The sequence below is a fragment of the Salvelinus fontinalis genome, chromosome 2, assembly GCF_029448725.1.
Source record: "Salvelinus fontinalis isolate EN_2023a chromosome 2, ASM2944872v1, whole genome shotgun sequence".
Lineage (NCBI taxonomy): Eukaryota > Metazoa > Chordata > Actinopteri > Salmoniformes > Salmonidae > Salvelinus > Salvelinus fontinalis.
Genome location: NC_074666.1, coordinates 41393938 through 41421627, shown reverse-complemented (window position 1 = coordinate 41421627; position 27690 = coordinate 41393938). Strand labels below are relative to the sequence as shown.

The window sequence follows — 27690 nt, the reverse complement described above, 5'->3', positions numbered from 1 at the left end:
AAACCACAGTCAATGGCTGCGTCTCAAATGGCACCCTATTCCCTATATAGTTCACTACTCTTGACCAGAGCCCAAGATTCTAAGTAGAGCTGTATAATGAGAATAGGGTGCCATTTGGTACGCAACCATTGAGTCTGTTCCCAGGACCTGGGTAGACACAGTCAGCATGCATAACCTTCTGTGCGGAATCTCAGGCAGTGAGTGTGTGCCCATTCAAAAGTGGGTTTCATGCCCAGTGTCCCCTGAACCTAGAACGCTCTCTGTGGCAAAGAGGACTGTATGACCCGCTGGTACATTTACCTTAAGATGCCTGGTTAATGGTGCCCCCAGAGGGGCCCACTGCCAATGTTACTCGATAATTATTGAGCAAGACGTATGCCAGCGGTGAGGAACAGAGAGCGCTGCTAGCACCATGGCGATGAGATCCTCAGTAATCAATGAAGGAAAAACATGTTGATGCAGAATTTCTTTTCTTCTTCCAGGTCACCCCAGATTCCCAGAATGACTTTGGAAGCTACAACTGCACAGCTACCAACATGATCGGAGCAGAGTCAAAGGAGTTCCTCCTGATCCAAGCAGGTCAGTCAACAGGGCTTACTCTGTGATGCTGTACACTGATTTCCCTTTTTCAGATGATTCATATGTATTCATTATTAAAACATTTGATACTGTATAGCTGAACAAATATGGCAATAGAAAGTTTGTATTTTAGTTCAATGGAAGGTGCATATAGTACAGCCACACAGTGTCGTTACCACACCTTAAGCAGCTTCAACCAATTATTTCTGGAACAGTTCAGAAGTTTGTTCTCCATTTTACTTCAGAAACCACAAGTATTTATGTGTCAGCTTCATACATCACAGCTGGAGGTCAACGTGGGGTTTTTAGCTTCAAGATCAGTTACTTTGCAGTTAAGGTGAAATGCCATTGTGATTTAAAAACATAATGGGTGTAATTTCCAGGGCGTTTACGAAGACATTTTGGCGTAAAGTACACATTTAAGGCTGCTATTTTGGTGGACTATAAAGCAGTGCAGACGTCAAGGGTAGTTGGACAAGCGTTATTTGATTCATCTGCAACACAGTGGTGACTGCCACTTTAACACATTTGTTGGTAAAGTGGCACTTTGCTTGCGAGTGCACCAATGGGAGAACCATTCTTACATTTATTTTTAAGCTAGTTGTAAAAAGATATGGCAGATTTGGCTGTTACAATTGTTTCCCTGTGTCCAGTGCCAGTAAACCATGTGTGTCTCAGAATATCACCCCAACATGTTCTTGACAATATAATTTGGAAGATGTCATTTGGATTATTCCCTTGCAGTTGGGACATCATTTCACATGTAGCTCCCATTGCCTGTAGTATCATGGGACTTCCAAAACCTTAAACCGTGATTGGCTGATCGCACATTTCTCTTTATATGATTGGTTGAATCCTTGAGTCTGATTGGCTGCACATCCTGTGGGTCTCGAGGGCCAGGATTTAACCTGTATGTCTCTGTGGTGTTGTGTAGATGTGCCGTCGGCACCCGCCATCGAGCGAGTGGAGCCCTTTTCCAGCACCGCTGTTGTGGAGTTTGAGGAGCCCGATGCCAGCGGCGGCGTTGCCATCCTCAAGTACCGGGCAGAGTGGCGCATACAGGGTGAAGACTGGGCCGGCAGGGAGTACGACGCGGAGGAGGGTGAGTCGTACACACACACAGACACACTGAGCAGCCCACCACAAAATGACATTGCCAGTAGGACTCCAGGTAGACTAGTTTATCAAAGCATGCCAGATGGTTGAAATGGTTGTGAACATCAGCCTTCAGTTCTGAATAAGGCCCGTTTGTTGAAACATAACCTAGTGTCAGAGCATTATTAATACCTTTCATATTGATTCTTAGCCAGTGTTTTCTTGGAAGAGACAAATCCATCTCAATGGGATAAATAACATGTAAATAAAATATCAAAACCTATGTGAGATGTTGGGGTTGATATTAGAATTTAATTGTCAGCACAGTGATTCAGCCGAAATGACGACAAACACAACGGTACACTAAATAACAAATCTGTCAGGGGCTGACAGGCCCTCGGATATCTCCTTCCTGTCAAGTATATGTGGCACTGTGTCTATCTGTTGGTCTGTCTGTCTTATCCATGCTCACATGGGATATGTCAGCAGATTGTTGACAAGCTGTTCTCTCAGCCTTGAGCCCAGACTGACACACGCACACACACAAAAGAGCTGGCTGACACACACACACACACACACACACACACACACACACACACACACACACACACACACACACACACACACACACACACACACACACACACACACACACACACACACACACACACAGCACAGAAGCACACAAACTTAAAACAACTTGGTTCACACACAAGTTACTGCAATTCTGCAGACACACACATAACGCCCTGCCAGCACACACTCAAGCGGTGTAAGGCCTGCCGACGAATGCACGCAGATATCAAATCAACGTTTATTTGTCACGTGCGCCGAATACAACAGGTGCAGTGAAATGCTTACTTACAGGCTAACCAATAGTGCAAAAAAGGTATTAGGTGAACAATAGGTAAGTAAAGAAATAAAACAACAGTAAAAAGACAGGCTATATACAGTAGCGAGGCTATATACAGTAGCGAGGCTACATACATACACCGGTTAGTCAGGCTGATTGAGGTAGTATGTAGATATGGTTAAAGTGACTATGTATACTGTATATGATGAACAGAGAGTAGCAGTAGCCTAAAAGACGGGTTGGTGGGTGGCGGGACATAATGCAAATAGTCCGGGTAGCCATTTGATTACCTGTTCAGGAGTCTTATGGCTTGGGGGTAAAAAATGTTGAGAAGTCTTTTTGTCCTAGACTTGGCACTCCAGCACCGCTTGCCATGCGGTAGTAGAGAGAACAGTCTATGACTGGGGTGGCTGGGGTCTTTGACAATTTTTAGGGCCTTCCTCTGACACCGCCTGGTGTAGAGGTCCTGGATGGCAGGCAGCTTAGTCCGGGTGATGTACTGGGTCGTACGCACTACCCTCTGTAGTGCCTTGCGGTCGGAGGCCGAGCAATTGCCATACCAGGCAGTGATGCAACCAGTCAGGATGCTCTTGATGTTACAGCTGTAGAACCTTTTGAGGATCTCAGGACCCATGCCAAATCTTTTTAGTTTCCTGAGGGGGAATAGGCTTTGTCGTGCCCTCTTCACGACGGTCTTGGTGTGTTTGGACCATTCTAGTTTGTTGTTGATGTGGACACCAATGAACTTGAAGCTCTCAACCTGCTCCACTACAGCCCAGTTGATGAGAATGGGGACGTGCTCGGTCCTCCTTTTCCTGTAGTCCACAATCATAGCCTTTGTCTTGGTTACGTTGAGGGATAGGTTGTTATTTTGGCACCACCCGGCCAAGTCTCTGACCTCCTCCCTATAGGCTGTCTCGTCGTTGTCGGTGATCAGGCCTACCACTGTTGTGTCGTCTGCAAACTTAATGATGGTGTTGGAGTCGTGCCTGGCCATGCAGTCGTGGGTGAACAGGGAGTACAGGAGGGGACTGAGCACGCACCCCTGGGGAGCTCCAGTGTTAAGGATCAGCGTAGCAGATGTGTTGCTACCTACCCTCACCACCTGGGGGGCGGCCCGTCAGGAAGTCCAGGATCCAGTTACGGAGGGAGGTGTTTAGTCCCAGGATCCTTAGCTTAGTGATGAGATTTGAGGGCACTATGGTGTTGAACGCTGAGCTGTAGTCAATGAATAGCATTCTCACATAAGTGCTCCTTTTGTCGAGGTGGGAAAGGGCAGTGTGTAGTGCAATAGAGATTACATCATCTGTGGTATGCAAATTGGAGTGGGTCTAGGGTTTCTGGGATAATGGTGTTGATGTGAGCCATTACCAGCCTTTCAAAGCACTTCATGGCTACGGACTTGAGTGCTACGGGTCTGTAGTCATTTAGGCAGGTTGCCTTTGTGTTCTTGGGCACAGGGCCAATGGTGGTCTGCTTGAAACATGTTGATATTACAGACTCAATCAGGGACATGTTGAAACTGTCAGTGAAGACACCTACCAGTTGGTCAGCACATGCCTGGAGCACACGTCCTGGTAATCCGTCTGGCACCGCAGCCTTGTGTATGTTGACCTGTTTAAAGGTCTTACAGACGTCGGCTACGGAGAGCGTGATCACACATTCGTCCAGAACAGCTGATGCTCTCATGCATGCCTCAGTGTAGCTTGCCCCGAAGCGAGTATAGCAGGGATTTAGCTCATCTGGTAGGCTTGTGTCACTGGGCAGCTCGCGGCTGTGCTTCCCTTTGTAGTCTGTAATAGTTTGTAAGCCCTGCCACATAAGACGAGCGTCGGAGCCAGTGTAGTATGATTCAATCTTAGCTCTGTATTGACGCTTTGCCTGTTTGATGGTTCGTCGCAGGGCATAGCAGGATTTCTTGTAAGCTTCCGGGTTAGAGTCCCGCACCTTGAAAGCAGCTGCTCTACCCTTTAGCTCAGTGTGAATGTTGTCTGTAATCCATGGCTTCTGGTTGAGGCATGTACGTACAGTCACTGTGGGGACGACGTCCTCGATGCACTTATTGATAAAGCCAGTGTACTCCTCAATGCCATCGGAAGAATCCCGGAACATGTTCCAGTCTGTGATAGCTAAACAGTCCTGTAGTTTAGCATCTGCTTCATCTGACCACTTTTTTATAGAGTCACTGGTGCTTCCTGCTTTCATTTTTACTTGTAAAGAGGAATCAGGAGGATAGAGTTGTGGTCGGATTTACCAAATGGAGGGCGAGGGAGAGCTTTGTACACGTCTCTGTGAGTGGAGTACAGGCAATCTATTTTAAAAAATCCCTCTGGTTGCACATTTAACATGTTGATAGAAATTTGGTGAAGACACCTGATTTAAGTTTCCCTGCATTAAAGTCTCCGGCCACTAGGAGCAGCGCCTCTGGGTGAGTGGTTTCCTGTTTGCTTATTTCCTTATACAGCTGGCTGAGTGCAGTCTTAGTGCCAGCATCAGTCTGTGGTGGTAAAACCACTCTCTAGGCAAGTAGTGTGGCCTGCAATTTATCACAATATACTCTACTTCAGGCGAGCAAAATCCAGAGACTTCCTTAGATTTCGTGCACCAGCTGTTGTTTACAAATATGCACAGACCGCCCCCCCCCCCCCCCCCCCCCCCTCGTTTTACCGGAGTGTGCTGTTCTATCTTGCCGGTTCAGCATATGTCCCGCTAGCTTAATATCCATGTCGTCATTTAGCCACGATTCCATGAAACATAGGATATTACAGTTTTTGATGTCCCGTTGGTAGGATATTCGTGATCGTACCTCATCTAATTTATTGTCCGATGATTGCACGTTGGCGAGAAGTTTTGACGGTAATTGCAGCTTTCCCACTCGCCTTCTCCGGGTCCACACGAGGCATCGGCTCTTTCACCTCTGTACCTGCGTTGCTTCCTCTTGCAAAAAAACGGGGATGTTGGCCCTGCCGGGTTTTTGGAAAATGCCCTGTGCGTCCTGCTTGTTGTAGAAAAAATCGACTCATGGACTAGAAAATACACACATACACACACAGAAACAAACACAACCAACCTCAACATATGACATACTCGCACACCCTCGCCCCCACACACACAGGGTCAAGCAATACACCTCCCCACACACTCACTCAAACAAACGAGGGCGAACCTCCAAGCTCGCTCATACACAAAAAATAGTCATGCCATCACACCCCCTCTCCGCTCACACTCTTCTCCACCACACTGCCTTGCTCCTGGACAGAGAGGAGATCAAAATAACAGCCAGCACTCTGTCCTGTCCTCTGCTCTTTTTAGCACAAGCCCTACCATCGCATCCCTCTTCCTAGACCCATCCAAGACATGGGTTTCATCAGCCAGCCGGGTGACTGGGTCCGTGATGAGTAGCTTTAATGGAGCTTTCTAAAACCCTTTTTCCTCCGACAGGCCTGAGCATGATCACCATCGTTGGCCTGAAGCCCGAGACCTTCTATGAGGTCAAGATGTCCGCCATCAACGGCAAGGGCGAGGGCGAGAGCAGCCCTCCCCAGAACTTCAAGACTGAGCCAGTCCGTAAGTGCCTCCCTCCTTCCCTGTTCCCTCCTACTCCCTCTCTCCTTCCCTGTTCCCTCCTACTCCCTCCCTCCTTCCCTGTTCCCTCCTACTCCCTCCCTCCTTCCCTGTTCCCTCCTACTCCCTCCCTCCTTCCCTGTTCCCTCCTACTCCCTCCCTCCTTCCCTGTTCCCTCCTACTCCCTCCCTCCTTCCCTGTTCCCTCCTACTCCCTCCCTCCTTCCCTGTTCCCTCCTACTCCCTCCCTCCTTCCCTGTTCCCTCCTACTCCCTCCCTGTCCCTCCTGAAGAGCGATAGCACTCACCTGACCGTAATGCTTTTCCTCCCCATCACCACCTAGTGCAGTCTAGCCATCCAGCCACGACCACCCCAAGCCCCCTGCGCCAAAAGCATAATGCATCCCCCTTCCGATCTCTCTGATAGACCAGCCACTCTGCTCCGGGGATGCATTGCCAACTGACCCCAGCCTGTGTGTTTGTTTGCATAGAAGGGTTGGGGAAGGAGGGCTAGGGACCTAGTGCTTCATATAATGGAGAGTGAAAGGGGGGTGTAATCCTAGTTTCTGTACCCCCCCCCCCCCACACACACTGCTCCTTGTGACCATGATGGATCAATGAATGCTACTACCTAATAAGTGATTGAAAGGAGTTTTGTGTGAACATCGCTTTGAAGCATCACTTACTACACAACCATCACTGAAGCATGACTCCTGGAAATTCTTAAACTTCTAAAGCATAGTGAATTTGGAGTAAAACCATACATTATACGTTTGCCAATATAATGGAATATCGTATGGAATAATGGTATCTTCAGATAAGTCAACACTGAGGGTTTGATATTTTGAATCTCAGATGCAGTCACGAGTATGAAGAGGTTGTTTCTGCACATTCTCTCTACAGAAAAATCCAAAAGTCAGGCAGTGAAAATATTGTTATACTTGTAGAGTAGCACGGGCATAGTTAGAGATAAATGTACTTCCTGATTAGATTATAATTGCTCCTCTTTTTGGCTGTTTTATTAAGGCCACTTTACACAAATTAAGTGGATAAATCTTGTAAAAATTGCTTAATGAAATAGCATAATATTAATCTGGCGAGATTCACACACTGCGATAACCATCCCAAAACACAGGTGCTGAAGGAATTAGAGAGTTGGAATGGAATAGCGACCCCATCTTTTCTCTTCTCCCTCCTAATTTGCCAGTCATGCTGCTTGAAGTTGCTGTGCTGGCTAGTTATATAGGTTTATTCCGTTCAGATTCAACACATTGTGTTTAAGGCGTGAATCAGTCGGATTCGGTTCTGCTTCTTTCCACGCTTCCATCTGCGCTTTAAACCTTCTGCTTCTGCAGCAGTCACCCTTAGCTGCCACTTGGATTTACCCTTTTTTCAGTCTGAAGTCTAGAGGGATGTCTTGTCCTGTTATTACTTCGTAATTTGGAGCATTGAGTACCTTTTTTAAAATCAGATAAACAGTGATTTCATAATGCTCTGGATGTTTTCTTAGCTTAAAAGTACAGTGACGTTATTTTAAGTCTATTCCAAATCCTTAAAGAGCAACTACCCCACTTTTCAACCTCATATTCATTATCTCCAGAAACAAACCAGTGTTTACATAGACGATAACAGCGTATTTGTTTTGTAGAAAAAAAATAACGTCAGAATGTTATACCGAATGGCATCATCAAAAGTTTTTTTTTTTTTAATTAAGTGATTTTCAAACACTGAGATTTGCGGTGATGTGGGAAGCAAGAAAAAAAGCTCCCTCTGGCTAGAAACCCTTTCCAGGTTTTGAAAATCCCTGTTTTTTTTTACTTTTAATCCTACCCTGTGATTTCAGAAATAAGCATTTTTTAGGACCTTATCTTTTTAACCATGGATCATTGAAACGTTCCATTTTTACAAATGTTAACACTGGTTTGGTGCTGGAGATGAGGAATATGAAATCAAAAAGTGGTGCAGTTGCCCTTTAACATACCTAATTGATGATAAAGTACATTGATTAGGTATTTTTATTGAGTTCTCTAAATTTAGAATACTTGCTTCTTTTTTTACTGGTTATATATATATATATATTACAAAAGTGAACTATCCTATTATCACTGTCGGTCATGGTTCATAGTCAATTCTGAAGTGACAGGACAGTCAACTTCTACCATTCTGTTCTCATTGTTTCTATTTCTTCTGATTTTGTTATTCATGTTTACCCATCTCTTTTTGTTTAATTTGACTTCTCAGGCTATGCTTTCACAAGTAAGTTCTCATCCCTTTTCTTTGTCTTTGTTTTCATTTCATCCATTTATTTTAAACATTCATTTCTGAAATCTTTGTAGAAAATACTGAGTTAGCTATTGGTGGTAGTAGTAGTAGTGTAGATCAGTGTTTCCCAACTTCAGTCCTCGACAACCCCCAAATGTTTGCCCTGGTCAATCCCTCGATGAGTTGAATCAGGTATGTTTGTCCAGTGCTACAACAAAAAAATGTGTTCTGTTGAAGGTATTCAAGGACTAGAGTTGGGAAACTGGTGTAGATACATTTATTTTCAACAATTGAATTTGGTCTGTTATGTCATTGAATTAAGAATTATACTTGACCATTGCCTTAACCTTTTGATTGGGGCATTTTGTTAGAGTATTTGCCTTCAAGCAAATACTCACGCAATATCTCTTGTCTCATAAACCTTTCCAGGCGGCATACCATTTCATTACTCTAATGTGGACTCAGGTTTGTCTTAGTTGTTGTCGTTTCTTAACACAGACATTGAATTTATAATAAGTGAGTGACCATGTACCATAGCAATCCCATAGTTCCATAGATCATTTTTAGTACTTGCTTCTCCCCTGTGACTTGTCCCCTTTCCCTTTGTACAGTGAACTGATTGACCCCTGATTGACTGCAAATAGTCACTCATCCCTTAGCCAATTGTACACATACGCAGTAATTAGTATGAACATAAGAAGCAATAACAACATGTTGGGAGAGTGTCATTGCTAATACAGTAGCATTTACAAACAAAGAACTGAGCCGCATTATCGCTCAAAGGGAAATACAGATATGCAGTGCCATTAGTTTCTCAATGATGACTCATGGTTCATGCGGCACAATTTTAATGTAACTTGAGAAATCGGCAACAGACAGGATTCAGCCTCGGCTGATAGTTTGTTGCCGTTATTAAGGCATCCCTAATTCGCCAGACAATCTGCTTTTCCTCTGGGTTTATAGCATCTCTGTTCAGCCATGACAGTGTGAGGCACCATTACTGAGAAGCCTATTTCCCCCCCCCCCCCATAAGACTCTGTTACAGAAGGCAGAGAAGCGCAACAAAGACCATATCTCTAAATGATACTGATTCTCTTGGAGGAGATGGATCGCATCATCTGTTTTTGTAGTGGAGGTTAACCCGTCTGGATGGGAGAGGTGATTGGTGGGATAATGGTCCGAACACTCCAAACACTCACTTAACGTTCATCAGGGTCTGCGTGAATAACCAGGAGCCCAGGGATGTCGTCAACTTTAGTCTTCTCTGTTGCTGTATGCAGTTACTATACTATTTCCAGTGGAAGGGACAACTTGTAAATGTAGTCCAAAGCTGTTGATATTAAATTACATTTAATTAAGGAATTATTTCAAAGTATTGAGCTAAGTAGATGTATTCTGGTTATACAAGTTAACTAATCTCCTTTAATTAGGTTGTGTGTGCAGGCGTGTATGTCATAGTAGGGACTACAAGATAGGCCATAGTGAGTGCTCACATGTACATTTGTGTCATGCCATTGTTCTAGGCTCCCATGTGGCTCAGTTGGTAGAGCATGGCGCTTGCAACACCAGGGTTGTGATTTTCATTCCCGCGGGGTCCAGTATGAAAATGTATGCACTCACTACTGTAAGTTGCTCTGGATAAGAGCATCTGCTAAATTACCTAAAACCATTCTACACAGTGTATTCATCGGTTGAGGACAGAAGACAAGTCTTAATTTAGAAATATAGTGACCCAGGTGTCCACATAACCTGCAAAGGGATATGATGATTCCCTGAGGGCTGACCCAATGCTTGAGGTTGCTGTAACTAACCAGAACCCCAGGACATTTCAACCAAAGAGAGTACAGCTGAGGACCAGGGAGGTGTAGTCATGGGCACCATGTCGGAGACAGAGGACACTACCCCATGTATTGAGGTCCACCTGACAACCTACAGAGGGCAGCACGGATGTCCAAGGTACAGTATCACAGCTGTTTCTGTAGCAGGGCCCCTCCTTGTTGCCATGACCACACTGAGCCTCCGTCCAGCCAAGGCAACAGAGACCCTGTGACCCATGGCAATAGCCCTGAGAACAACATTGTAGATGGCATGGATGAGGAGCTCTTTAACTCTGTAGGTGGAGTCACCAGTGAGCCAGCCATGGTGGTCGAGGCTGAGGTGGTGACGGAAGTTTGGAGACCCCTGAATCAGACTGTTCTAACATCAGCAACCGCACTTCAAATTACATGTACAACACCAGCTACCTCACAAAATGCTCCCTACATACTCAGGCTGGGCAAAAGGAGATCACTGGCAGCCTAACGAGCAGCAGTCCAGCTGGTGACCTGACGTAATTGGACAGTGAGTACGCCTTTCTAAGGGATGTCTCAGCCTCTCTTGGCATTTTTCAACTAATTGGTTTTTCAGAAACACTTCTAACATGATTTAGGTGCCTTGGCTGGGGCACCGCAGAAACTTGGCTATAAATACCTTGGCTGCCTCTTAGCTTTTATGCAATTGCGCAGACATTTTTTAAATTGGTAATTTTTTCTTGTTTTTTTTTGTAATCTTACATCATTTTTGGTATCCAATTGGTAGTTACGACCTTGTCTCATCACTGCAATTCCCCAATGGACTCGGGAAAGGCGTAGGTCAAGACATGCTGCTTCTAAACCCGGAAGACTGACGACCGAAGTCAGCTTGCAGGCGCCTGGGCCGCCACAAGAAGTCGTTAGAGCGCGGTCGGCGCTGGGTGCAGTCTTAGATCTGTTCTTATCTAGCTAGCCAAAATGTCCTAATCCCTATTAATTATTAAAAGGTTAATCTTTTTTTTCATTAAGACATTTTCCCCTTTTTGTCAAAACTTATCTGCCCTGGAATTTACCACAAATATCTGCGCATTGCCAGACAAAGTTGCTGGCCTGCTCATGCAAGACGGATTATCACTCAACTTCTCACCGGTGAAAGAACTCTATTGTGAGTTTCTGATTGCACTTCTGTTTCTGAACTGATGAGAGTTTACAGGGAGTCAAGCAGTGTGATGCTTCTTTGCAAAGTCGATGGCTTATGAGCGGTTCTTGCAAATATCATGTCAAAAGTGAACATGCTTTTTTTTCAAAGATTTGTGGAGTGGATTATTGCTTTCTGCAATACTGCACTACTTTCAAATTAAAACGATTCTCCTTTTAAATTGACTGTGTTCTACCAAGCGTTCTGTCAATGGCTGCAATATTGCTTTTATCACTTTAGTGTCTTTGTCTGCCATAACATTTCTCACCTCGTGTATCTAAGGAAGGCCTGACACCCCTGGAACAAAAACTCCGGTTACCTTAGACAGTTCTACCCCCACTTGTGTACAAACAGCCTAGCAAACTAGGCTGATTTGTACACCGATAGTCTATTTTATGGTTCACTTACACAATATGCTTTTGTCACAAATAACACGATGTGTGTCACACAAGAGAGTAGTTTCTCATCTCACTCTTTTCAGCTGACTAACAATGATACATGTTTCATTGAGTCATCATGAGTCTTTGTACAGATCTGTGGTTCTTACAACGACACCTACCTTGTGGGTAATGACTCATGATTATCTTGAGAAATCAGCTTAGTTGGAATGAAATTAGTTTGTTGATAAAGTGGGTTCAATTCTATTGATGATTGTCGAACAATGACAAACAGCTATTCTACCTGCTTTAAACAAGCCTTGTGAAAACTCATCTGCCCTTAGGAATTGTGTGGGGAAGTCAATTATGTATTTAGAATTTACGGGGCAGTACATGTGCTACCTGCTGGTGTTCCTAAAGAAGATGAGAATAATTTTTGGTGTGACACTTAAGTTTATTGCTGTACAATGTAGATTCCAGCTGATTTTACTGATAAAAACACATTAAAATACACTGCTCTACATTCCATGGTAGAAGCATATCAGATAATGGCATGAAAAGACCTGTGATATGGCATATTCTTTATTATGAATGTGATGTTGTACTGTACATCATGATTTTAAAGTGCTCTTGTTCGTGAGGTGTTTCATGCTGCTCAGCATAAGCCTTATGTGAAAGTCGAAATGACGCTCTGTGGTGTGTTGGTGCCGGTAGATGACTGATGTGTACCGAGGGGGTGCTCTGCCATCAGAACAGCCAGTCGTCTGTAACACTAGCGACTGGCACTGCCCTCTCTGGGCAATCACGGGCACCTCTCACCATGTTTTCACCATCTTGCAGTTTCGTCAGTGACACCAACCTTCATTCCTTCAACAAGTGCAGCCCTTAGTGAGTATGCCGGCAGTGTGTGGTGTGTCCCTCTTTACCCCCGATGTCCCTCTATGTCTGCTTGGTCTTACCACTGCTTAGTGCTACGTCATCACTCTGTAGAGAGAACCGATGTAGTAACAAGGAGCTACTGATGTACTGTTATTAGTTAAAGGGATGTGATACAGAGAGACAGTCACTGACTCTGCTCACTGCCTCAATCCTTAGTAGATTTCCACTGACTAACCGCCGCCTGCGAGAAACAGGTTGCCCCTCTACTGCCTCTACTATTTCCCTCTAATTTCCTTCCAATGAGCGCATGTATTCATCAGCAACATTCACACCACTGTGCATTTAGCATCGTTTAGCAGTTTGCCGTGCGTTTAATTTAGAGTGGAAACTTCCGATTGGGTTTTACAGACATGATTTATTTTTATGTCAAAGCAGTGCAGCATGCAGCGCGCATTTCATTAGGGGATTGATCACTGTAACATTTAACGATCACTGCTGCATGTTGTCTGATTAGTCTAAAGAAGGAAGTGACCATCCTCCCATTTAAATAACATCGCCACCATTAGCGTTAGTGCACCAAGAGCTTCTCTGCCCTTTAGATATATAACTAGTCTGCTCATTCTATCTCTCTTCCTGTCTGTATGTCTGTGGCTCCTCTGCTAAGCCAGGTGCAATGTTTGAACACTCTTCTAAGATGTAGGCAGCTCCCTCCCCTTCTCTCTTTCCCCTGGTGGCTATGGTATTGACAGTGATGTCGGGTAACATTCCGGGTGTTCCACGGGTAACCATTACAGCATGCGTTACATATACCTGTCGAGAATAAGGGAGCCTGGTTTGACAGACAGCGAGGCGAGACAGAGCTTATTCTGACAGACCGGAGGTTTTTGAAAGATAACCATTCTGTGATTTAATAAAAGAGGGTGACGGTGTCTGCTACCTACAATTGGACAATGTTGCCCAGCCATCGGCGTGCTGTGCTTTGAAGGGTGACTACAGGGGTAATAGAGTAAACAACATGAAGATCAGACTGCATAGAAAAAAGACAGCAGGACTTTGATTTTACCAATATTTTAAACAAACTAATGAATGCCAAACAGTAGGGATGTGAATCCGTCCTAACATAACTCCTGTGCTTTATTAAAAGAGAAGGATGGAAAGGGAAAAAGGGAGGGATAAAATAAAAAGGCTCAGGTGGTGAAGAACGAGAGGCATGAATAAGCAACTTCCTTGTATAAGATAGAGCTATGTTATCTTATAGAATTGTACTGAGACTCATGGTTGTTGATGTCACTTACTGATGAGATTATTTTGAATTGACTAGGAAAGTTGTTGTTTAAATTTTGATGTTCCCACATGTGTAGCCTTTTCATATGTTTAATGCTCTTAAGAATTTGGCTACATACATGTTTGGGAAGGGCAAATCAGGTATCCCTAAAGTATTGTTGGGATAAGCATGGCTGATTTCATTGGCTGAATGCTTTGATGATGCTATGGGTCAACATTGGGCCCTGGTGTACAGTATGATTGTGTTCATTGTGTGTGTATGTGCTATGGGTCTGTCAAATTGCTGGTATCTGTCTAATGTAGAAAATCTAAGGATACCCGAGGAACTATTTTGTAGGTCATGTGCCAAGTATATTTCTAGGCTAACCAATATACATCATATAACAGCTCTAATATAACAGTGCTCTATTAGTTACTAATTTGATTTTGACTCGCCTGTAGAATATTACATTGTAGTTCATATACAGTGCATTCAGAATGTATTGAGACCCCTTGGCTTTCTCCACATTTTGTTACGTTACAGCCTTATTCTAAAATGGATTAAATATACACTTTTCCCAATCTACACACAATACCTCATAATGACAAAGCGAAAAACAGGTTTTTATTTTTTTTTGCCAATTTATTAAAAATAAAAAACATAACTTATTTACATATGTATTCAGACCATTTGCTTTGAGACTCAAAATGTAGCGCTGGTGCATCCTGTTTCCATTGATCATCCTTGAGATGTTTCTACAACTTGATTGGAGTCCACCTGTGGTAAATTCAATTGATTGGACATGATTTGGAAAGGCACACACCTGTCTATATAAGGTCTCACAGTCGACAGTGCATGTCAGAGCAGAAACCAAGCCATGAGGTCAAAGGAATTGTCCGTAGAGCTCTGAGACAGGATTGTGTCAAAGCACAGATCTGGGGAAGGGCATCTAACATTTCTGCAGCATTGAAGGTCCCCAAGAATACAGTTACCTCCATTCTTAAATGGAAGAAGTTTGGAACCAGCAAGACTCTTCCTAGCTGGCCTCCCGGCCAATCGGGGGAGAAAGGCTTGGTCAGAGAGGTGACCAAGAACCTGATGGTCACTCTGACAGAGCTCCAGAGTTCCTCTGTGGAGATGGGAGAACCTTACAGAAAGACAACCTTCTCTGCAGCACTCTACCAATCAGGTCTTTATGGTAGAGTGGCCAGATAGAAGTCACTTCCCAGTAAAAGGTACATGACAGCCCGCTTGGAGTTTGCCAAAAGGCAACTAAAGACTCTTAGACCATGAGAAACAAGATTCTCTGGTCTTATGAAACCAAGATTGAACTCTTTGGCCTGAATGCCAACCGTCATGTCTGAAGGAAACCTGGCACCATCCCTACGGTGAAGCATGGTGGTGGCAGCATTATGCTGTGGCGATGTTTTTCAGCGGCAGGGACTGGGAGACTATTCAGGATCGAGGGAAAGATTACTAGAGCAAAGTACAGAGATCCTTGATGAAAACCTGCTCCATCGCACTCAGGACCTCAGATTGGGGTGAAGGTTCACCTTCCAACAGGACAACGACTTGAAGCACACAGCCAAGACAACGCAGGAGTGGCTTCAGGTCTGAATGTCCTTGAGTGGCACAGTCAGAGCCCGGACTTGAACCTGATCAAACATCTCTGGAGAGACCTGACAATAGCTGTGCAGCGACACTCCCTATCCAACCTGACAGAGTTTGAGAGGATCTGCAGAGAAGAATGGGAGAAACTCGCCAAATAAAGGTGTGCTAACCTTGTAGCGGCATACCCAAGAAGACTCGAGGCTGTATTCGCTGCCAAAGGTGCTTCAACAAAGTACTGAGTAAAGGGTTTTAATTTATTGATTTGTAAAAATTTCTAAACCAGTTTTTCCTTGTCATTATGGGGTATTTTGTGTAGATTGATGAAGAAAAAAAACATTTAATCAATTTTAGAAGGCTGTAACGTAACAAAATATGGAAAAAGTCAAGGGGTCTGAATACTTTCCGAATTCACTGTAAGGTCTATGTAATTCATATCAAAAGATTTAGTCATTTATCAATACTGATTGCCTTCATGTGTGATTAGTATTCTAGCTGGCTAAATGCGAAATATGAGGAATGTGCCCTAAAGGCTTCAGGTGTGTTTACATGTGCATACGTTAAATGTATTTGACACCAGCTAATTGGAGTAAGTATGTTTTATGTCTAGTGGTGTGTTCAGAATTCATTAACTGTAATTCATGTTTCTTTCCTCTATAACCATATTAAGCATAATATCTTAAAGTATGGGACTTTATACTATGGTAAGGGTTTACACTGCAGTCTCATACGTCGTGGCCATATCTTTTGACAATATGGCCTTAGATACAGTATGCAATTGTACAATTTGTGACTGGATGTCAAATGTGTCCCGAATACTTTAACCCTCCAACCCCCCCCCCCCCCCCCCCCCCAATGCTTCATGTGGTCATACAGTAGTTGTCATATTGGCATACCATATTTCATTGCGCATGTAACATTTTACAATGTGCTTTGTCAATCAGTATTGTTAATACTGCAGAGTTTCCTCTGTTTTTCTTTTCTTTTACACAACTGTCTTGGTTGGAGCCAAAATGTTCAATGTATACAGACAACAAGGCTCTATGAAGACTCTTTAAGGTCAAGAGCCAAAGTATAAGCGACAGTCTTATACAAAGCCACAATTTTTTTTGTGTAGAAATAGTATCAAACTGATATTCGCATTAATTCCAGTCCAGAGGAAATACTGTTTCAAAGAAAGATGCATGAGGCAATTTTAGACAAATAGCATTTCATGGAATTGGTATCCAGTAAAAATTTGTGCATACATGAGCTGACTTATTTCTGGTCATGACATCTTTTGAATACACTAAAAACCTGCACTTGCAGTCCTAAAATGCTTCATGTATCTAATTGCTGTACATGTTTTCTATGTCTATTTGATGTGTAAAAAAGTTCTGTTCTGAACGTATGTATTTATTTTGTCATGTGTTTCTGTTTTGAATCATTTTGTCTTTAACGTTCTTATTATTTTGTTCCTTACCCATGTTTACATCATTTTTAAAATGTTTTGTATTTTCCATGTGACCCCCCCCTTTCCACTTTTCTTTCAACCAATCATGTGCGTGCGTATCATATGACTATGTCATGTGGCTCTTGCATGGTGCTGATGATGTCGTCTTCGCTGGTGAACAGAAGGTAATTTTTTTTGTTCTGTTTGGTCCTATTCATATTATATCAATAAGAAGCAGTGGAAAATTAGACATGATTTCAAGCTTAGATACGCTACTTTGATAGCCATTTAAAAAAAAAAAAAAATGGTCAACTTGCATTCTATCTACCTCATCTCCAACCATATTAACACAATTACATGCAGGTGTTTGTGCTTACTTGGTTACCCACTAACAGAGGTATAATTCACGTTTTTTTTCTGAGAGGTGCAGAGTATTGTAATGAAACCGGCAGGGAGCAGGTCTCGAACCCTCGACCTTCTAGCCCGAAGTCCAGCGCGCTATCGACTGTACCCCAAAAGCATGCTCAAGCGGCAGAGTCGATATCCGCGCTTATAAACCCAGGGTTGTTACAGTATATTTCCCTCATTCCTATAGCTATATTATATATGTTATATAGATAGCTATCAGTAAGCATTACATAATGTAGTTGGAAATAAGCAAAGGGTTGACCTCTAACCGGATATCTTTTTTTATAGTACATTTTTGGGGGGTGCCTACGGTGCAATTACTGCCTACAGTGCCATTACTACCTCCCATGGCTATCATGTGCAAACAGAACATGTTTTTTAAAATTTACTTTTTTGTTGCCAAATCACATCATCTCAATAGCAGCGTTAAAACCATCGCCTTTAGCAACTGCATCGCACGCTCATTGAATTGTGTTTACCCGGAATGACGTATTCATCCTTGGAGTTAACTCCTTTTCAGACTGTCTCCCAGAATGCTTTTCTGAACTGACTAACATTGGTAATCACCCCCACATTACTGCATGCATGCATGTTCACTCCTCTTTCCTTCAACTCCTTTGTTTTCTTTACTGTCTCACCAGACAGAAAGGTCTGGCCTGTCTGCATGTCTGTCCCGTCTGTCGGTCTGTGTTTGTCTTCGAGTGCCTCTAAGTAATTCAGATGTATTGATATTGACTGAAAAATGACAGTCCCATTTACAATTCATGAGTCCTTTAACCCATCTGGTGTGACAAACTTTTCATTGCATTTGGGCACAGCAAACCAATAAGCTCATTGGTTCACACAAACATTTGTCTGATGTAACGTTCAGAAATTGCTAAGTATACATACACTACTGTGCAGACAAACTTAGAGTAATATTACTGTACAATATTTACATCAGGTTTAACTAGATAAGACAACTTTTGGGGAGACCAATGGAAAGTTGAGTTATTGTTGCATCAGATGAAAATGGGAACGATCATGGGACTGTCACAAATATACCCGAATCACTACATATTGAATAAAAGCGGAGTTTGCATGATAGAGCATGTTTTTGTTAATATCTCTAATTCACATAACCCTAATGGCTTTTCTTTCTTCTTAACATTTGGAAATTCCTCACCTAACTGGGAATGATGCTCACGACTGGATAGACTATGAATATACCTCCCTGTACATGCCACCGTTTTGACGGGTCTTTCTTATCACTAACTCTGTTTATTTCAATTCCAGCATCAAATCATGCTTACTCCAATACTTTTGAGTCCAATGCATTTTGGAGGAGAATTTAATCAGATAATCACCTGAGATCAAGATCAAGTGCCTTCACGCATGTCTGATTGACTAATTGTGTAATCACCACTGAAATAAATGTTTGAAGTGTCATTAATTAACCAGATTCGACGTCAATTTAAATTTAGAAAAAACAAAAACATTTTTTACCCGCAGACATGATCTTTTATACATTTCATGAAGGATTGAAATTTGTGAAAATTAAAGATGGTACTTACCTTTTCAGGTCCAAGGTAGAGGATAAATAGGAGCAGACACTGGAAAATATTATCCAATCATAGGATTCAATCAGGCTGAAGTCAGGGAGCTTTAGGCCAAGATCCAAAGGATAGCGTGAGCAAAAGTGGAGCAGGTTTCATCTGTCTGTCTCTCACCCTATTATTGCTTATCGTTCTTAACAAATTTTGGCTGAAGTTAAAGGAGGGGATCCAAACAGACTTCCAGGCTGGAGTATAGGTGAAAGTCCAACATTAATATTCCCTGCTGCACTTCCATGGGTTACTTTCAGAATGCCTGGCAGGATTGTTGTTGTCTGCTGCTCTTTCACTGCCCTCTGTGGGAATAACCTGCTCTGAGTTCATTGGTGGATAAATATCATCAGGGTGATCAAGGGCAACAATGATCCCACAAGCATGGCCGTGAGCTTCAAAGCTTGTACCCAGTGTGACTGAAGGTCAGGGTGTCAGGCTGCAACATTTCAGAAAAAAACTAAATCGGGACAGTAAATAATCTCCTTTGACCTCAGCCAAAAACAAACAAATCAGTGTGCATTGCAGATGTGCTGTAGCAGCAGCCATTTGAAACCTGATACCACCTTTTGGGGCAGTTAGTGATAGTGTGTAGTAGAATACTGGAGCTGTATGTAACATGCTGTGTTCTGCTAGTTATTTTGTAGCATATTCACACTGCTAACTGTGTGTAACCAATGTTCCCATGATTAATGAGTTATGGTGATTAGAGTCTCCTCCCTACACCCTCTGTGACTGAGGTGTCATGGCTGTAAATTTGAACGCTAACATCATTAGACACAGACACACTCAAAAGGCACACACACACACACACTGTACATACGCTGGAACACACCGACCCTCCCCTCCCAACGGACCATGATAATGTTATTAAATGTAATAGAGTAACATGTCCAATCAAGACGAGGAGGCTAATTAGCCTGTTTGTCTGGAGGAGAGGACATGTAACGAGCTGCTTCTGAACGAGAATTATCTCTCCACTGGCTCTCTCCCTCACCCCACCGCCCACTGCCCTCACTGTCCCTCCATCATAAAACCGTCCTTGAGTCTATGAGGGACAAGACTGAATTTTATCGTCTTGGAACGTCCTCTGCCTGTGCCACCGTCAAAACAGTCAATTTTTTTCTCCAGATGTACTACATTTATAGCAGTACTTACACAAAAAACCAGAGGCAAGGGATTGAAATGAAGTGAGAATCCCACAGCGGCTTGGGCTTGTTAAGAATTATAATCCCACTCCTGAAGCGAGGGCAGATTTAGTGATGTAGACTGTTTCTCCGACAATGGGAGTTAACGAGGGACAGCTGCATTCAGCCATGCCACCTAGGTTAAGGGCCGTGGGCAGGAGACTGAGCTGAGCATGTAGGCCGTCACCATGGTAACTGACTGACCGCTTTGTCCTGTTATGTCCTGTGTAGGGGAGCCCAGTCCCCCTAAACTGGAGGGCAAGCTGCAGACCACGGGCAACGCCCTCAAGGTCAACTGGATCAAGCAGGACGATGGAGGCTCGCCCATCAAACACTACCTGATAAGATACAGAGCTGTGAGTATGACGGAGCATGGATGTGTAACACTGTGTATACCGATTTGCTTTCTGGTTTTCTCCCAAGAGAAGCTATTCAGCATGTATTGGTTACATATCTCTCCAGTTTTATCGCACGGTCATTATTTCAGTTTAGGAAAAAGCAAATAGACTTATGGATATTTGAAAAACAGAAATGGATCACATGATTTGTAAACATTGACAGATCACCATTGTGTTTTATGCCTAGATTGATAAATGGTTAGTGATTCACATAGGAAGATTAATGGATGACCAAATAACAAGTGTGACTGCATGGAAACATTTACAGTGATATAAAGTGATGGGCAGTTTTCTGGAGTGCCATAGCCACAGATGTCTTACCGAGTCAGGTCTTTTGAGTGTCTCTTTTTTTGCGACACTCCCTAGAAGCACGTTCCGGACTGGAAGCCGGAGATCCGCTTGCCCAACGGCAGTGAGTACGTGGTGCTGAATAGCCTAGACTGGAACACAGAGTATGAAGTCTACGTGGTGGCCGAGAACCAGCAGGGCAAGTCGCAGCCCGGCACCCTCTTCTTCTGGACTGCAGCAGAGCCCACCGCCATCCCAGGTACTGCCCACCCCCACCCCACCCTGCACTGCAAGGACACATACACTTCCAACAGAGTGCCACCGTGACCCAATGTATACTGTGTTTACCCCTCCAGTTCTTCACCCAAATGCACTTCTAGTCAGGTTTTGAGACTACCTAAGCCCTGACACTTCACAGATGTAGATGTCACTCCTCTGTCCTGATGTGTTAGGCTAACCTGTTAGGGCAATTGATTGGTTTGAACATTTCTGCTGGTATTTTCATTCGGTCTTGCAATTGGCACACCCTCATCAAGTTTGTTCATCCCAAAAGAAGGTTGGAAAAAGGTCAAAGTTAGACAGACAGAAAACAGAGTAGCAAAGTCATCTTCTGACTGTCAGGGCTACATTTTAGAAACACTTTGCCCTCTGCAGTCTGCCTCAAAGCCTCAATTCCAGAGTTTGTCGCACCATTGCACAAAGCTTTGGGGTGATAAGAATTGAACAAGGACTGTGGCAGTTTGTCTCGCTGTTTGTGATGGAATAGTTTGCACACAGTGAGTCTTTGTTGCTGTAGAGTGAGATTGGTCATTTGTTCTCGGCCTATAACCTCTCTGGCTGACATTGCTGGGCAAGTTCAGTGAGCAATAATGTCAGGACAGATGATATCGGTCAGGCCTCAAACATTCTCTTTATGTCCATAGCAATGCCCCTACCCTGGTGGTCACGGTCCGATGGTGCTCTGTTGACAGTGTCGTGGTCTGAGAGGTTTGAATTTTAACTTGGGCTGCCTCCTCACTGACCAAACCTGAGTTTGGAACCTTTTCCTTACTATTTCTCTCTTTCTCATAAATCCACTGAATCGTTCTCTCTTTCTCTATATATTATTGTCTCTTACTTTCCCACCCGCACTTCTCTCTTTCTTATGTGTCTATCAGTAGCTCCATGCATCTCTCACTTTCTCTACACATTTTTTAGCTCTTTTTCCCTATCTTCCATTCCTCTCTCTTTCCATTTCTCTTCATGTCATGCACATTCTCTCTGACTTCTTGATGTTTCGAGCATCAAAAGTCTGTCTCTCCCTCTCCTCTCTGTTTCTCTCCCCTCTATCTTTCTCTTCCAAAGCCAGGTTTAGTGCGTCTCAGTTCAGGCTCACTGCTGTATTTACTGACCTGAATATGTGCCTTGGCTCAGTGGGGATGCAGCCTTCAGTCTTGCATGGTGACGCGTCAACAGGATTAATGTCTTAATGCTTTACTGGAGACCTAACAGGCATCTGCCAGTGCATGGCACAGGGACCGGCTTTTTCTCATCCACTTGGTGGGAACCAGCCATATAGCAGTGGGAGGTTTGGATCACTTATTATTCTGTCTGAGCAGGTTCACGTCCAAGTTCCCTTTTTATTTACTTCTTTATATAAAAATAAAAATGACTCCCTTTGCCGAGCTTAGCTACACACGTATCAGTGCCAGTAATTTTTATGCGAAGCATGTGGGTATTTGAAGAAAAAACGGAGTGTATTTTTAGGCTAAACATCTGCACCGACTTAAGGTCCACAGCTGTTCTTAGTAAAGATGGCCGAAAACAGGGTTGTTCCATGAAATGGGTGCCTTTTGGACATGCAAACTGTTTAGAAATTAACTTTTCGAATATCTCTTCTTTCAACATTCTGTTGCATGGAGGATATGTTTAGCCTACAAAAAAAACACCTTTTCCCATCTCTGGCATTGAAATCCTATGAACTAAGAGCATTTTATCTGCACTTGTACCACACTGACCATGTTTACATGCGCACAGTATTCCGGATAGTAGCTCATATCCCGCTTAAGGTCTTATTCGGGATAAGCTGTTTATATGCACCTTTGATATCCCGCTCACGAGCATCCCTGTACCCATGAATAAACAGAATATTTCTCATTTTAAATTCATATGGGTTAAATGGAATAGAAACTGAAATCTGGACACTGATTGTAGGTCTATTTCACATGTAGCCTAATATAATATTAACTCCAGAATTTCTTGAAGTAAAATTATACAACAAATGTACATTTTGTTTAGGGAACAGGAGTGGAGAAGTATGATTTCTTTCTTTCAGCATCTCTTGAAAATGTGAATATGCGTGTAATGTGTTATCTTTGACACTGTAATGCAAGCGGACAGTGTTTCAACCACATCAAATATGCACCCAAGCCAACTGAAATCTTATCAGAAACTTTATTCATCGTTTTCTCAGCTTTTCATTTCCTTAAAACCGGTCAAACTGACATTTTGACATTTTGCACGGGAACCATCTTTCCACTGTTTTGGAATTATTGTGTTTTCTCCTCGGTCCTTAATTGAAACTGAAGTTAACTAGATTACGAACGCATTCATTCTATCTTGGGACCACTACTTTATTTAGTTTCTAGTCCAGGGCAACAAGTTATGACAGAAGAGAAGCTGAATGTCTCTAACTATAGTTTACAAACAAATGGCATAGCAAATGACGGAAATTATAATATAGCCTACCAAATGTTGGAAATTATAAGCAGAAAGAAACCTGTCTATATTAGGCGTGAAAGTAATCTAAGCCATTAGCCTATATGGTCCAGTAAAGTGTGTCAGCAAAATAAACTATGGAATTATTATGGTGGATTGAACTGCACAGGTATAGCCTACTTTTTTAAGTGATTTTGAGTTGATATTCAGATGAAAACATCATCACACAACACCTATGATATGCAAAACTGAGCACGCACAGACCTTAAAAAACAACCAAACGGGATTCGTTGACATGCCATAGTATTCCGTCTAAGATCAGCATATCCCAGGCATCTTATCCAGGTTTCTCATAACCAGGATACAAGCTTTTTAGTTTTATTGTACACGGTATATGATGTTTATATGTGTCAACTCAAAAACAAAATACTTGAGTATTCCGAATAATAATGGGGTATTGGTGTGCATGTAACAGGTGGTCACTGTCTGTCAACCCTGTTACGGACACTGATGTAACTGCCAACATTTTATCATTGATCAAGTATCCGTTGTACAAATTAACTTTCAGAATCTCCCTAGGAGAGGTGGGTGTGGAGTCAGGCGCAGGAGAGCAAGAATATCCAAGAAGGGTGTTTTTATTACTGTCCACCAACACAACAGGTACAGGACCACAAAAGTAGCCACAAGAACACAGGAACACAGTCTAGTGAAAAACGGAGGAAAACTCTCCTCTGCTAAACTAACGTGCGGGCAAAACAGTCCCGTGAAAACAAACCTGCTTAACACTAAAAGAAAACGCAACCCAAACCAACGACAGTAATACAAACAATCCCGCACAAAACCTAGCGGGTAGGGCGAGATTAAATACCCCACTGATTAACGCCGAGCGCCGCCCGAACAGCGGGAGGAGCCACCTTCGGTGGAAGTCGTGACATAAACTCACATATAATATCAAACTCTTGAAGTTACCGTTGGGCCTCTAACAGGGTTGACAATAATGGGGTTTAGGTAAAGACCGGCATTACTCCTAATGTGGTGAAGAGCACGGTGTTCATGAAATGAGGAACTATACGTATGTTCCACACATAATGATAGTTAAATCAAATTCATGTTTTCCTACCATTAATTGAGTGAACAAGGTTGACGGGTTGAGCTCGTCTATTTATAAAACAATTATAAATAGACCAGAGAGTGAAGACTTACTTATTTTTAAACCATGCTGTTCAGAAAACTCAAACGATGTCACCTGCTGTGAATAATTTAACTTGGTGGAATGGTCCATTATTTTAAAGGGGTCAATTGTTTGCATAACAGGCTTGGCCTTAAAATGACCGACAGACGTAAATTAATCACTAATATAACATGATATCTTCCTAGAAGTGACACAGGGTTGACGGAGGGACATGTCAAAAGGCACTTCAGCAAACCTTTATTCAAATGAAAAATCCGATTTATTCACTTCTCCATGTGGTCTATATTAAAGTGCACTTTGTGTAATATAACAGGCTTTTAAAATTCAATATTGGTGCATAATTTCTACTTAAAATATCAAATGACCTCGAGGCGCCCATTTCGTGGAACGACCCAACAGCTGCTGTGTCATAAATCCAGACTCTCTCGGTGTTATATATTGGCACTGCAACATATTAGATAAATATAGGTGAGTGCATATGATATGAAATGTACTTTTCCTTTTTTGTTTACTTACTGGGCATATATACAGTGAGCTCAAAGTATAGGGACAGTGACAATTTTGTTGTTGTTTTGGCTCTGTACTCCTGCACTTTGGATTTGAAATGATGAAGTGCAGCCTGTTAGCTTTAATCTGAGGGTATTTTCATCCATATCGTGTGAACTGAAATTACAACACTTTTTGTACATAATCTCCCAATTTTAGGGGACCAAAAGTATTGGGACAAATTCACTTATGTGTATTAAATTAGTAAAAAGTTAAGTATTTGGTCCAATATTCATAGCACACAATGACTACATCAAGCTTGCTGATTGCATTTGCTGTTTTTAGTTGTTTTTAAGATTATTTTGTGCCCAATAGAAATTAATGGTAAATACTTTTATTTTAAATAAGAATAGAATGTTTCTAAACACATCTATATTAATGTGGATTATACCATGATTAAGGGTAATCGTGAATGAATCGTGAATAATGAGTGAGAAAATTACAGATGCACAAATATCATACCCCCAAGACATGCTAACCTCTCACAATTACAATAACATGGGAGGTTAGAAACTTTCTCACTTATCATTATTCACAATTCATTCAGGATTATCTGTGATTAAGGAGCATCATCATTCATGTAGAAGTGTACTTAACTTTTTACTCCTTTAATACACACATAAGTGAATTTGTCCCAAAACTTTTGGGGGACTATGTACAAAAAGTGCTATAATTTCTAAACCTTTCACCCAATATCGATATAGTTATAGATAGATAGATACAAAGTATGTGGATACCTCTTCAAATTAGAGGATTCAGCTATTTCAGCCAAACCCGTTGCTGATAAGTATATAAAATTGAGCACACAGCCATATAATCTCCATAGACAAACGTTGGCAGTAGAATGGCCTTACTGAAGAGCTCAGTGACTTTCAATGTGGCACCGTCATAGGATGCGCCCTTTTTTGCCCTGCTTGAGCTGTACTGGTAATTTGTAAGTGCTGGTGTTGTGAATTGGAAACGTCTAGGAGCAACAACAGCTCAGCCACGAAATGGTAGGCCACACAAGATCACAGAACGGAACTGCCAAATGCTGAAGTGTGTAACGCGTAAATATCGTCTTTGCAACACTCACTACTGAGTTCCAAACTGCCTCTGGAAGCAACAACAGCACAATAACTGTTTGTCGGCAGCTTCATGAAATGGGTTTCCATGGCCAAGCAGCCGCACACAAAGCCTAAGATCACCATGCGCAATGCCAAACGTCAGCTGGAGTGGTGTAAAGCTTACCACCGTTAGACTGGAGCAGTGGAAACGCGTTCTCTGGAGTGATGAATCACGCTTCACCATCTGACAGTCCGACAGACGAATGTGGGTTTGGCGGATGCCAGGAGAACGCTGCCTGCCCCAAAGCATAGTGCCAACTGTAAAGTTTGGTGGAGGAGGAATATTGGTCTGGGACTGTTTTTCATGGTTTGGGCTAGGTCTCTTGCTTTAAGATAAATCTTAAAGCTACAGCATACAATGACATTCTGAACAATTATGTGACTCCAACTTTGTGGCAACACTTTGGGGAAGGCCCCTGTTTCAGCATGACGATGCCTCCGTGCACAAAGCGAGGTCCATACAGAAATGGTTTGTCGAGATTAGTGTGGAAGAACTTGACTGGCCTGCACAGAGCCCTGACCTCAACCCCATCCAACACCTCTGGGATAAATTAGAACGCTGACTGCGAGCCAGCCCTAATCTCCCAACATCAGTGCCCGACCTCACTGATGCTCTTGTGGCTGAATGGAAGCAAGTCCCCGCAGCAATGTTCCAACATCTAGTGGAAAGCCTTCCCAGAAGAGTGGAGGCTGTTATAGCAGCAAATGGGGGACCAGCTCCATATTAATGCCCTACAGCTGATGTCCACATACTTTTGGTCATGTAGTGTGTATACATAGAAGTTTACTTTTGAGGAATATAAATATATACGCACACACGCAAGCACGCACACGCACACACACACACGCACGCACACACACACACACACACACACAGACACACAGACAGACAGTAAACTTCAATCGATGTTCCTCAATGCAGGTCAAGTAAAAAAAAAAAAAAAGGAAAGGTTGAACAATTGGAAATATTGACCCACGTGATTCATGGGTTTGAGCATGCTCAATACTGAGTGTCAAGGACCACTGGAGTTCTAAATTGACCAATCCAAATCTCCCCAGCTAAGGTTGACATTGAGTAAAGCTATAAAAAGCCATTCACTTTTGCGGTTTTAGTAACATGAGATCACCCATTAATCCATTCCACCTGCCATCTGATATCGCCTTGACATTCCACCAGTTTTTGAATATGTGTTTTGCTTGGGCAACTCTACCTGCCATGGAAAATTTGATTTGATCTCTCTTGGATGTGTGCTCACGTTCAGGGGATTGCCCATCATTTAATTGATACAAACGTAAGTGTTTATGTATGCGTCTTTTTCAACATTTCCCGTCACCCAGCACCTTTGACCTTTCACCTTTGCTTGCTGTGATACACGTCATTTGCTG

The 27690-nt window shown here is 42.8% G+C and overlaps 1 protein-coding gene across 14 annotated transcripts in view; it reads left to right on the top strand.

The window, feature by feature from the left end:
- Window positions 1-27690, top strand: part of LOC129819051 (neural cell adhesion molecule 1-like) — a 295364-nt gene that overhangs the window by 251328 nt on the left and 16346 nt on the right. For 5 of the 14 annotated variants that reach the window (XM_055875608.1, XM_055875614.1, XM_055875630.1 and 2 more), the window contains 5 exons: window positions 483-579; window positions 1514-1681; window positions 5969-6094; window positions 20309-20433; window positions 20842-21022. In XM_055875608.1, the coding sequence (XP_055731583.1) occupies window positions 483-579; window positions 1514-1681; window positions 5969-6094; window positions 20309-20433; window positions 20842-21022 (697 nt within the window). Of the gene's footprint in view, window positions 1-482; window positions 580-1513; window positions 1682-5968; window positions 6095-8330; window positions 8346-8780; window positions 8817-12556; window positions 12605-20308; window positions 20434-20841; window positions 21023-27566; window positions 27605-27690 lie in introns of those variants that run through there. The other 9 variants (XM_055875578.1, XM_055875571.1, XM_055875622.1 and 6 more) reach the window with 4 other exon arrangements.